This window comes from Canis aureus, chromosome 15 (assembly GCF_053574225.1).
Source record: "Canis aureus isolate CA01 chromosome 15, VMU_Caureus_v.1.0, whole genome shotgun sequence".
NCBI classification, from domain to species: Eukaryota; Metazoa; Chordata; class Mammalia; order Carnivora; family Canidae; genus Canis; species Canis aureus.
The window spans coordinates 47,061,271-47,074,538 of NC_135625.1; the positions used below are offsets into that span (position 1 = coordinate 47,061,271).

The window sequence follows — 13,268 nt, forward strand, 5'->3', positions numbered from 1 at the left end:
AGTTTTCAAGAAAGCCTAGAGATGTCCCAGTGAGAGAGCGAAGGAGGGAACCCAATGCAGTATCATTTCCTTTATTCCCTTCACAAGTTAGTCTACACCTACTACTTCTTCAATAGGTAGTTTTTTGTTTTTTTTTTAAGATTTTACTTATTTATTAGGGAGAGCACATTGCACACATGGTGGAGGGAGGAGTAGAGGGAGGAGAGAGAGAGAGAAACCCAAGCAGACTCCCCTGCTGAGCACGGAGCTGATGTGGGGTTCGATCTCATGACCCCAAGATCATGATCTGAGCCAAAACCGAGTTGGATGTTTAACTGAGTGAGCCACGCAGGCGCCCTATTAAATAGGTTGCTTTTTAAATGCTAAGAAATAGGGGGATCCCTGGGTGGCTCAGCGGTTTGGCGCCTGCCTTTGGCCCAGGGCACGATCCTGGAGTCCCGGGATCGAGTCCCACATCGGGCTCCCGGCATGGAGTCTGCTTCTCCCTCCTCATGTGTCTCTGCCCTCCCCCCTCTCTCTATCGTATATATATATATATATATATATATATATATATATATATATATATATATATATATATATTAAATGCTAAGAAATAGACTAAAATTCAAGTACTCCAAAGACGGACATTAAAAATACCCAAGAGGGTTTATTTATTTTTTTTTAATTTTTTTATTTATTTATGATAGTCACACAGAGAGAGAGAGAGAGAGAGGCAGAGACATAGGCAGAGGGAGAAGCAGGCTCCATGCACTGGGAGCCCGACGTGGGATTCGATCCCGGGTCTCCAGGATCACACCCTGGGCCAAAGGCAGGCGCCAAACCGCTGTGCCACCCAGGGATCCCTCCCAAGAGGGTTTAGAACTAGGATGTAGACATCTTTGTGTGTGCTTATCTTAGTTTCTGAAGACACCACTGTGGTGTGGGGGCCATGCTCCGGTTCTGCAGTCCAGGGAGGAAGCCAATAAAAAGGTCTTAAATCTAACTTTCCTTAAATCTCCTAACTCCTAACTTTGAATTCTCAGGACTAGCTCTGTGTATTACAGCAGCACAATGAAATAGCACTTCACTTCACTGGAAAACAGTATGGTGGGTCCTCAAAAAAGTTAATCATTAGAATCAGTGTATGATCCAGCAGTCCTACTTCTAGGGATATCCCCACGGGAGTAGAACGCAGGGACTTGAACAGGTATTTCTACGGCCGTGTTCATGGTGTCATTACTCATGACAGCTGAGACAATGTCCAGCAAGGGATGAAGGGATAAACGTACAGTGGAATCTTAGCCTTAGAAAGGAAGACATTCTGGGGAGTGCTGCACTCCAGGTTAAGGTGGAGGACATCTTGCTCAGTGAAATGAACCAGTCACAAAAAGACACTGTGTGATTCCACTCACATGAGGTCCTCACAGTCCTCAAACACAGAGACCCGAAGTAGGATGGTGGGCACCAGGGCACAGGGGTTCAGTATCACAATGTCCTGCCTGCCCCTTCCTCCTCCTCCTCAAATAACACCTACTTTGCTCAAGATACTGACCTATACCTACAGAACATAACCTTAAAAATGAAGATTATGCAGATGTTCTCTTGTTAAAACGCCTTTCATTGCTTAACCCTCCAGCTGTGGTTTCTCTGAATTCTGGACCACCTGACCTGGAACATAAGTAGGCTGCTGTGGTTTCTCTGAATTCTGGACCACCTGACCTGGAACATAAGTAGGCTGCTCCTGGGTCCCGCCCTGACTCAGAGAATCAAGATCTCATATTCCCTGAAGGGAAGTTCAGCAGTTTTCTTCTTTCTTTTCTTTTTTAAAAAGTAATCTCCATATCCAACATGGAGACAGAATCCATAATTCTGAGATCAAGAGTCACATGCTCCATGAATCAAGCCAGCCAGACACCTGTCAAAAATGTTTTCTTGTTATTCATTTTCCTATTGGCTCTGAAATGCATCTGTTTAGGCCATCTTACCCTGAAGCACTAAATACTGCAGACCAACTATGGGATGAGACACTGGTTCTCCTTCTGAGTGTTATGTCTAACCTTTCTAAAGTCCAAGGCCTCTAATTGTTCTCCACAATAACAGGAGAAGCCCAGCCCTCCTGGAATCTCATAGCCCCCTAAGCTTAGCCACTTCTAAATGTGCTCACCTGCCCGGTGAATGCCTTTCTACCCACCCAGTGTCTCTTCCAGGTAGCTCTCCCTGACCTACTTGGAACTGAGCTACTGCTCACATCTGCCTCTCCTATTAGAATGTGTATGCTCTCATAGTTTAGAAAAAAACTCCTTTGCACAGATAATGGCTGGTACAGAGCAGCAATTATGTTTCATGAATGGATGGATGAAGAAATACAGATTAGGCTGGATGGCAAGTAGGTAGTGTTATATAAAAATAGCTAAAATTGCAATAGCTCAAATTTGTTCAGTATATGTGTTTATTTATTATTTTTTAAGATTTTATTTATTTATTCATGAGAGACATAGAGAGAGAGGCAGAGACACAGGCAGAGGGAGAAGCAGGCTCCATGCAGGGAGCCGGATGTGGGACTCGATCCTGGCTTCAGGATCATGTTCTGGGCCGAAGGCAGCGCTAAAGCGCTGAGCCACCCAGGCTGCCCAGTGTATGTGTTTATTGAAATAAAATGTTAGTGCTTACAACCTGGAGGGTTAAAGTTAAGAAGTATCCTGTATGGGGCGATGCGTTATCAATGGTGATTTGATTAAACACTAAATATATATTTAATATGAAGTTATTTTTAAGCTGGCAAAGCTGATGACCTTTGAAAGCTTGAATTAAAAACCAAGTAATAGGGGATCCCTGGGTGGTGCAGCGGTTTGGCGCCTGCCTTTGGCCCAGGGCGCGATCCTGGAGACCCGGGATCGAATCCCACATCGGGCTCCCGGTGCATGGAACCTGCTTCTCCCTCTGCCTATGTCTCTGCCTCTCTCTCTTTCTCTCTCTGTGACTATCATAAATAAATAAAAATCTAAAAAAATAAAAAATAAAAAAAAAATAAAAACCAAGTAATAACAGATAAAAGATGATAATAGTTTTATAGTTAAAATACAACTAGTAGATCCAGAAAAGATGACTGATCTACATAAGAATAGCAAAAAAGCTGTTTCCCCCCCACACAAAATAGACCTATTTGTCTGAAAAACAAAAATAAGTTAGAAAAGCATAGCTCGGGATCCCTGGGTGGCGCAGCGGTTTGGCGCCTGCCTTTGGCCCAGGGCGCGATCCCGGAGACCCGGGATCGAATCCCACATCGGGTTCCCGGTGCATGGAGCCTGCTTCTCCCTCTGCCTGTGTCTCTGCCTCTCTCTCTGTCTGTGTGTGTGACTATCATAAATAAATAAAAATTAAAAAAAAAAAAAAAAAAGCATAGCTCGTCACTTTAAAATCTAATAAAATGAGATTAACACGACCTCAAAGGTCCTCAAACAACCTGGTTCATCAGTATATGTTAAGAAAGGTTTTGTGAATTATGGGAACATCTGAACATAGGCTAACGTAGACAAAATGCCAACCCCTGACCACCCATCTTAGCAAGTATCCCCTCGTGGCCAATATAGGTTATTTCTACCTCCACACACTGCCCCTGCTCTTGTAATAGTGGAAGCAAATTCCAGATGTTATCAATTCTTCCAGTTTAGTGTGTTGTACAAGAATGTTCATAGCATACTCCTCCTAGTAGCTGAAAAGTGGAAAGAACCCAAATGTCCATCAACTGAAAAAGAAAATGTGGGATCCCTGGGTGGCGCAGCGGTTTGGCGCCTGCCTTTGGCCCGGGGCGCGATCCTGGAGACCCGGGATCGAATCCCACGTCGGTCTCCCTGCATGGAGCCTGCTTCTCCCTCTGCCTGTGTCTCTGCCTCTCTGTCTCTCTCTGTGTAACTATCATGAATAAATAAATAAAATCTTAAAAAAAAAATGTGGTATATCCATACAATGGGACAATGTTCAGCCAAACAAAGGAAGTTGTGGCTCCTACAAGTGATAAGGCTAGTCCCAGAAGGCTGCAGACTGTAAGATTCCAGGGTTGACAGACACACAGAAACTGCATGTAGATAGTGCTCACCTACGCTGGGTGGGAGTGACCTGTTAATGGGGAGATGACACCATCCTGAACTGAGATGCTGGTGGTAGCTGTGTGCTCTGGGAATACACTGACCAGGAATGTGCTTGAAAGTGTGCATTTTGTGGTATGCAAATTATATCCCAATAATGCTGTCATTTAACAAATTAGTTTTAATTTCTAACATGCAAGGATTTTAAAAAAGGGATAAAGACAGCAAGACCAATCAGACTGATAATGAAGGCCAGCGATCAGTGTCAGAGCACCCCAGGGCCAGCCAGGGCGGGCCAGGAACAAGGGCACATTAGGGACCCTTAGGACTCCCATTGGGAAGGTGCTAACCAATGCTCCTGGAGGCAGAGAATCCCAGAGGACAGCTGTCACCAAGGCCTGGGGCCAGGGCTCATGTGTCCTCAGCCCCCACAGGCTCCCGACATCACACCCTCAGCACACTGGGAATCTTTCCTATTGCTGTGTGGACAGGAGCTGGTGTCTGTCACAGAGTGGTGATGGGCCTTCTCACCTGTGCTTCCCCCAGGTCATTGTTCACCACGGTGAAGTTCAGTCCAAGCTCCTCCACGTCACCTTCATAGCTCTTGAGAAAAAGCAGATTCTTATACACTTCAGGATCTAACGAGGCCAGATGGTGAATGTCCACATCTGCACTGGTTCCAAGCAATTTGGACAGGAAAAAGCCAGCAAAGGGCAATTCTACCAGCATATTTTCATAGAGAGCCTTCAAATGAGAACAAGGACCAATGGTTAGCATTTCAGAGGAATTCTTTTTTCATACTACCTATGAATAAAAAAAAGTCCAACTTGAGATTTAACAGAATCCTAAGACAGCAGACACTTTTCTTCCTGATAATGACAACGGTGGAAGCTAGTATTTGGTGAGCATTTACCCTGTGCTAGGCCAGTTTAACTAATTTTTTTAAAAGATTTATTTACTTATTTTTATTTATGATAGACACAGATAGAGAGAGAAAGAGGCAGAGACACAGGAGGAGGGAGAAGCAGGCTCCATGCCGGGAGCCCGACGTGGGACTCGATCCCGGGATTCCAGGATCGTGTCCTGGGCCAAAGGCAGGCGCCAAACCGCTGAGCCACCCAGGGATCCCCAGTTTAACCATTTAATGCATGCATTCAGTATGTCACAAATCCTAAAATAGAATATCAGTGTATTTTTGGGCTGACTCAATGGGGATGCTCAAGAGCCACATCTTTTGTGCTGCAGCAGAGGTTGGCACATGTTTTCTGTACAGAGATTTGCAGACATAGGAGTCTCCTAGGACCACTGTAACAAAACACCACTCACTGGGGGCTTAGAACAACAGAAACTTTTTCTAAAATTTAAATTCAATTAGCCAACTTACAGTATGTTGTTTCAGATGTAGTGTGCAATAATTCATCAGTTGCATAGAATACCCAGTGCTCATCACATAATGTGCAACAGAAACTTAACACCCCAGAGTTCTGCAGGCCAGAGGTCTAATCAAGGTGGCAGCAGGGCGCACTCTCTTGAAAGGCTTCCCTGTCTTTTCTGGTGTTGCCAACCATCCCCGGGGCCCCTGCCTTCTGGCTGAGCCACTCCAAACCCTGCTTCTTTCAGAGGCTGTCTTCCCTATGTGTGTCTGCATCTCCCTCTCCTTTCTCTTCTAGAGACCAGTTGTTGGATTTAGGGCTATGGGAAATAAAGCTGCTGGACTGTCCAGGCGAACCTTTCTGTGGATCTGTGCTTTGACGTCTCTCAGTATAGACACAAGACCTGCTGACAGGGGAAGCACTGGGTCGTGAGGTGCGTTTAGCTCTATTAGGCAATGACATGCTGTTTTCCAAAACGCACCCATTTTCAACCATGACCAGCAACACAAGAAGGTTCCAGATGGTCCAGAACTTCATTGATTTATTAGTGTTGCCAGTTTTTAAATTTAGTCATTCCAGTTGCTGCAATGGGGTATTTCACTGTGGTTTTAATTTGCATTTCCCTGATGACCAGTGGTACTGGATAAATTAAGTCCTGGTAAATATTACTATATTAACCTCCAGATTCTCTATCAAGAGAAGGAGGAGGTCAAGTGATGCTGGTTTTCCAACATGATGTCAGGGTTCATCTTGCATGACAAACATTCCTATGGCCTAAGGCTGTAAAATGCAACAAGGAATGAGAAGTGGGCTGTAAAATTTTCAGAAACATTCTTATTATTTTATTCTAGCAGACGGCGGAATTGGAAGCCCCAAGTCTTCTCAAAAATGTTCTGAGGAAACAAAGCTACTACTTAGCCAGGCGCTGCACTAAGCACACATCAATGGTCTCATTTCCATCTGGCCTATATGGAGGATCTCCTAAGTAGAAGGGAAGAGTGACTCTTCTACAGAAGTCTAGGGGAAATCTGGATTTCCATGACCAAGGCCATTTTTGCTAGAATAAGAGTGGTCTGCAGAGACATGAAAATGACAGGGGGAGTGGAGTCATCACCCCCACTTGGTAGGTAGAGAGCTGGAGGCAAAGTCTCAAGCACACATTATCACAAGCCTTTCTCTTTTAGGGGGATGGCAGAGGGGACCCACTGCAGAAAGTCCTGCAGTAAGCTGCATCATGTGTACTGTGCTGCAGATGTACTCAGAGCTTTTAAGTCACTGTTAGAAGCTCCAAGTGCCACCATGCTGCTCGTGGAACATGGCCATAAAAACAAACTTGAACCCCAGGGGGAGTCATTCAGCCATAAGAATGCAACTTCAGAAGCCCCTCTTTTAGGAGGCCATTTACCTGGCCACTTCCACTCATCAAGGAGTGAGACACAAGGCTTTGCTGAGACATACTCCTGCAAGCAAATTCACAGGAGACCCACAGCTTCCAGGAAGAAGAGGCTCCGGGCCTCCAAGCCCCCGGCCCCTGCATCACCCTGCCCTGGTGATGGCTCCCTGCACCACCACAGCATTTACTCAGCTATGTCACGTTAGACATGTGCTATTTCGGCACGAGTAACAACCAGCAGTGGCACTGGTCTGTAAACCACTGATCCTTAAACACACCCTCACACAAGTGTTTCCCCGTTCCTTCTCTGCTACTGGAGAATGCTCAGGTTCACATTGACACCTACACTTTAAAGTCTCTCCCGCTAACAGGAGTGGAAGGAACCAGAAAACAGCGATTACACATCCTCCTGAAAGTAAACATCCAGAGTGTACTGACTTCTAGTTTCAGAAAGCCGTGGACAGACAGCACGAATAACCCTTTTCCCAAGGTTAAGGGCTTCAGGTTTACCGTTAACTATTTATTTCATGATATCCAACCCCCCAGCTAAGACTCCAGATGTTCTCTGCCAGGGAGACTGAACTGTTATGTTCCTGTGCTTTTACTTCTGATTTGAAGACTAATGATTACCTGATTAATTCTGAAAACATGGCAAAAAAGGACTCCTGGAGGAGAGAATGGGCAATAAAATGGCAACTAGCACTTATCTACTGATAACACAAAGAGTTGTTTTGAAAAGCCACAGTTTGCTTAAAGTTAAGAATGGCTAATACTATTAACCTGAAGCACTTAAAAATCCCATTACTTGTAAATGAATGATGGCTTCAAAGCCAAGGAGAACACTGTGAGCCAGACGTTGTGATTGATTCCAGGTGTTGAGGAAAAAGCCTCATGTGTACAGTGGACTTTAAAGGAAACTGGAAGAGTGTAAATCATGTGACGTTCAATATATAAGGTCACTGTTTGCCACTTCTGCATCAGTAACAATAAACCAGTGAAATTCGTTAAATGTATCAGCTACCTGAATTTTAAACAGAAATCCCACTGTGACTCATAAAATGTAAATGCCTAGGTATAATTTTTTACATAAGGCAGGTTTAAACCTTTAGAGCATTTAATATACAAGCACTAATAAATGATAGCACTAAAAACTATGATTGCATCAGCTAAATGGATTATAAATTAAATTTCCATAATGTATGCAACCGAGATACAAATGTAAGCATAAATCAAGGTATTTTCTAAACACAGGTTAATTATACAATTTCAAAACTGCCTATTTTTTATGCAAAATAATCCACTTAGCATTTTTCACATTGCCCTTAATTCTCAGCCAGTTGCACCACACTCATCCCAGAAGCACATCAATAACTACTTGTCACGAAAAAAATTGCAATAGGTATATGGAAAAAACCTGTAACGTATTTTTCAACTGTCTGTCTTTTATGAGTGTTTATAGCTAGAAATTGTGCCAAAATGATTTGAAATAAAAAGGATTAATTATAGTAGAAGCCTTTTAATATAAGTGAGTGCAGTCGCAATGCAATTAATGCAAATCGTGGCACTATCGAGAGAATAAATGTGAGCCGCATGAGAGGCCATTTCTGTTTGCTGCCAAATAACTTCAGTAATTTACTACATTAAGAATCAATAAAAAAATAATGCTTTTCAAATGCATCTCTATCAATCTTCAGGTAGTTCTAAAGTGAACATTTATAACTTAATCTAAAAACTATATCAGAGTTGTCTTGTGTTAAAGCCACTCTAACTGAACAAGAAGATAATTTTAATTATTTCAGATCATGCTAACCTTGGAGTTTATTTATTAAAAAGATTTTATTTATTTATTCATGACAGACAGAGAGAGAGGGGGCATAGACACAGAGGGAGAAGCAGGCTCCATGCAGGCAGCCTGATGTGGGACTCGATCCTGTGACTCCAGGATCATGCCCTGGGCTGAAGGCAGGCACTAAACCGCTGAGCCCCCCAGGGATCCCTAACCTTGGAGTTTAAAAAAATAAAAAAAGAAATGGGACATAAGGATGTAGGCTGATAGTAATATGCTATTTAATAGTTGCACTTCAAAATGAATAATAACTGGGAGTGGAAAACATGGTCTCTGATTGGGACTACAGTGGATTTTTAGGACCACAAGCTCCTGCAGGGCAGAAACCACACCTCATCCTTAATGCCCAAGTCTATGTACACCATATGGCATCCAAATCATTCAAGACACATTTATTAAGTGCCAACCATGTGCTAGGGACTGCATTCTACACTGGAATTCTACAACCATGAATTCATTTGTAAAACCCCATTTCTTCTGAAACACATGCTTCAGATTATGCAAAAGCACGTATGTGTCAAGATTCATTTCAAACCTTTGGGCCTTCGCAATCCTATCCCAGAGGTCTTTCCACACTGTTCACAATGGCAGCAACACGGAATGTCAAGATTTGCATTTTATCGGGTGATGCCCCATATTTCCACACGTCTCCCATGCGTGGTCACCACCCAAGACGCCAAGGCGGCCCCTCCAGCTCCACAGTCCCTCACACTCTTGGGCACCATACAGTGACTGTCCATTCGTGATTCAGCAAACGTCCACCAGGCACAACTGAGCAGAGGCTGGTGGCTCTGGTGTTTAAAAACAAGGAATCACTGAAACCCTGAAGTTCCATGCCAGGATACAGGCACTGCCTCCCTCTTCCTTACAGAGGCTCCAAAGTGCCAGCGAGCAGAGCGCCTGGGCCTTGCTCCCAAGCTTCCTTTTCTGAGACCTTCCTCACAGGCCTCCTCTCACAGAAGCAGCACAGGAGAGTGAGCAGGGGTGCTGCTGGCATCCACCACCCGCGAGCACTGGACACAAAGGCTTCCACTGGGACAGGTCTTTTCTTGTTTGTTGTAACTGATGATCTGCACTTAATGCTTTGACAGCTTTATTTTTAAAAATAGTTAAACCTGTAGGAAAACGTGCAGGAGATGCTAGGTGAGTGGGAAATGAAAGTTCACTTCTCAAAGCCTATTTTCCTCATTGGACACCCAGAGACCAACCAGTAACGTGGAGTCAGTTTGACCAGCCGACTGCTGAGGCTTCCCTCCTGCGCGTGTCCACCCTCGCTCTCCCAGGCTCCAGCTCCCCCAGAAACACAGCTCTCCTGCTCCTCCCGCTCGGTCCACAGAGCTATTTCTGGAAGATAAAGGACCAAAAGGGTTCACACCAAAGTGACAAACCCCAAGAAGGAAATACCTGGGAGTTAGGACAGTTGTTACATCCCTGCTTCTGAAAGATTTATCAGTTCAGAAAAACACTGAGGCCCGATTAGGGTACCCCACACGGCAGAACTGCTTTCACTAACTAAAAGGAAACATTTTGGGGCACCTGGGTGGCTCAGTTGTATAAATGTCTGCCTTTGGCTCAGGTCATGATCCCGGGATCCTGGGGTTGAGCCCTATGTCAGGTTCTAGGGAGCCTGGTTCTCCCTCTCCCTCTGCCCCCAGCTTGTGGTTCTGTCTCTCTAGTGATGTCTCTTTCTCAAATAAATAAAATCTTAAAAAAAAAAAGAAAAGAAAGAAAATCTTAAAAAAAATAAAAGGAAACATTTTTCAGGTTTGAAAATTCTTTTACCACACAGAGTAATAAAGTAGAAGGTGAAATCCATCATGCTACCTCCCTTGAAATTTGAGGATATGGATGTCCCTCCAGGACAAGTAACTTTGTTACTTGTGCTGAAAACTTTCTCTACAGCATGACACAGGACAGCTACTGCTCCTTCCCGCTAAAAGGACCACACTCCCAGAGTTAGGAGTCTTCCATGTTCTGTCTCCCTTTCTGATATTTCCTGCCCATTTCTTCTCCCTTCCCCTCTATTCCCTTTCATTATTATTTATATTCCCCAAATGAACGAAACCATATAATGTTTGTCCTCCGATTGACTTATTTCACTCAGCATAATACCCCCCAGTTCCATCCACTTCGAAGCAAATGGTGAGTATTTGTCATTCCTAATGGCTGAGTAATATTCCATTGTATACATAAACCACATCTTCTTTATCCATTCATCTTTCGATGGACACCGAGGCTCCTAACTCTGGGAAACAAACTAGGGGTGGTGGAAGGGGAGGCGGGTGGGGCGTGGGGGTCACTGGGTGGCGGGCACTGAGAGGGGCACTTGACGGGCTGAGCACTGGGTGTTATTCTGTATGTTGGCAAATTGAACACCAATAAAAAATGAATTTATTATTAAAAAAAAAAGACCGGGGGATCCCTGGGTGGCGCAGTGGTTTGGTGCCTGCCTTTGGCCCAGGGTGCGATCCTGGAGACCCGGGATCGAGTCGCACGTCGGGTTCCTGGTGCATGGAGCCTGCTTCTCCCTCTGCCTATGTCTCTGCCTCTCTCTCTCTCTGTGTGATATCATAAATAAATAAATAAATAAATAAATAAATAAATAAATAATAACTAAATAAATAAAATTAAAAAAAAATAAAAGACCGTATTAAAAAAATAAATAAATAAAACGACCACACTCACAAACTCCACCCCATATCCAGTTCTCCTTCTGCTAACTCCTTTGACACTTTTTGGCTCTTGCAAAATCACTGCCTGACACTTTTTTTGGGTAGCACCTTTATTGAGAGAAGATTCGCATACCTTATAATTCACTCATCAAAGTGAACAATCCAATGGCTCTGTGACCAGGTTGTGTAACTATCACAATTCATTTTTGAACATCTTCATTCCCCACAAAAGAAACCTTTTACCCCTTCATGGTCCTCATTTCTCCCACCCTCTTCCTGGGACTATCATTAATCTACTTTCTGACTTCACATATTTCCCTCTCTGGACATTTCAGAGAGATGGAACCCTATGATGGTGATCCTCTGTGATGCACTGTTTTCACAGAGCGTGTTTTGTACAGCAGTGTGCTAGCAGCTCTCAGGACCTCATTCATTTTCATGGCCAAATCATCCTACGGTATGGACAGACCAATTCTGTTACTCTTGTGAGATGACAGACATTGGGCTCATTCCTCCCTGTAGGCTGTTGTAAAGCATGCTACTGTGAATGCTTTTTGTGTGAACATATGTTGGCTGCATCAAAAGTAGCCATGTCACCTGGATGGGCTGATCTGCTTTCCCAAGTGGCCATACTGTCTCACACTCCTCCTTACCCTCATGCACAGGCGTCCCTTTCTCTGCATCCTTGCCAGCCCTGGGTATCACCAGTCTTGGCCATTCTTTCCATCCCAGTGGGCATGAAGTGGTCTTGCACTGTGGTTTTGATTTGCATTTTCCTGATGACTAAAGATGGTGAGCATCTTTTCATGTGCTAAATGTTCATTTATGGGGATCCCTGGGTGGTTCAGTGGTTTAGCCGCTGCCTTCGGCCCAGGGCATGATCCTGGAATCCCAGGATCGAGTCCCACATCGGGCTCCCTGCGTGGAGCCTGCTTTTCCCTCTGCCTGTGTCTCTGCCCCTCTCTCTCTGTGTCTCTCATGAATAAATAAAATCTTTTAAAAAATGTTCATTTATCTTCTTTGGAGAAATATCTATTCAGGTCCTTTGCCCATTTTTAAAATTAGTTTGTCTTTTTATTAAGGAGTCCTTTCTACATTCTACAAGTCTCTTATCAGATATGATTTACAAATACATTCTTTTAGTGGGCTGTCCTTTCAGTTTCTTGACGGTATTCCTTGAAACAAAAGTTTTTGATGAAGTCCAACCTATATTTTTTTAAAGATTTTATTTATTTGAGAAAGAGAGATAGAGCATGGGCAGGGGGAGGGTCAGAAGGCAGAGGGAGAAGCAGACTCCCCACTGAGCAGGGAGCCTGACCAGGGCTGACCCCAAGACCCTGAGATCATGACCTGAGCTGAAACAGAGTCGGATGCTTCACCAACACTTCACCAGTGCCTTAAGTGCTATGCTGTTCGTATTCCTCAGCACCCTCCTCCTTTGGTAGTTGTTTGCTCTGTCGCACTCTTGCACCAGTGGAAAAAGTGAGATAGGGAACCCTCCATTTCTCACTGCTGCTTCACACCACACCTGCCACCCACCCGTCCCTGGCTTTCACTCTCATGTACTGGGCCAGAAAACCCACTGCCATTCTTCCCACGGCTGCCAGCTCCCTGACCCCGACTCCGTAGCCGTCTCCCACATGCTCTGACGCTGACCCTGAGCCTGTAGCTGGCTCCCACACATTTCTGTCACTCTGCCCTCAGCCGTCCTCTGCTCCGCCTCAGCCACCCAGTCTTTAGGCCTGTCCTGGAAGTGCTGCTGCCAGTCACTGAGTGCTCCTCCCTGATCTGATTTCAACCACCCCACACTCTGACTCCTTCCTGTCAGGCCACGTGGCCCCCTTCCAACCACAACACCATATCTTGTCTTGTCACCTTCTTGTTTCCCTGCCCTCGGGTCCTCATGGAGAGCCTCCT

General features: G+C 44.6%; 1 protein-coding gene across 4 annotated transcripts in view; it reads right to left on the minus strand.

Annotated features, from left to right (window-relative positions):
• The window catches only part of UBE3C (ubiquitin protein ligase E3C), a 127,153-nt gene that overhangs the window by 22,851 nt on the left and 91,034 nt on the right, over nt 1–13,268 (minus strand). For all 4 annotated transcript variants that reach the window (XM_077849511.1, XM_077849510.1, XM_077849512.1 and 1 more), the window contains exon 19: nt 4,599–4,811. In XM_077849511.1, coding sequence (XP_077705637.1) covers nt 4,599–4,811 — 213 coding nt within the window. The remainder of the gene's footprint in view (nt 1–4,598; nt 4,812–13,268) is intronic.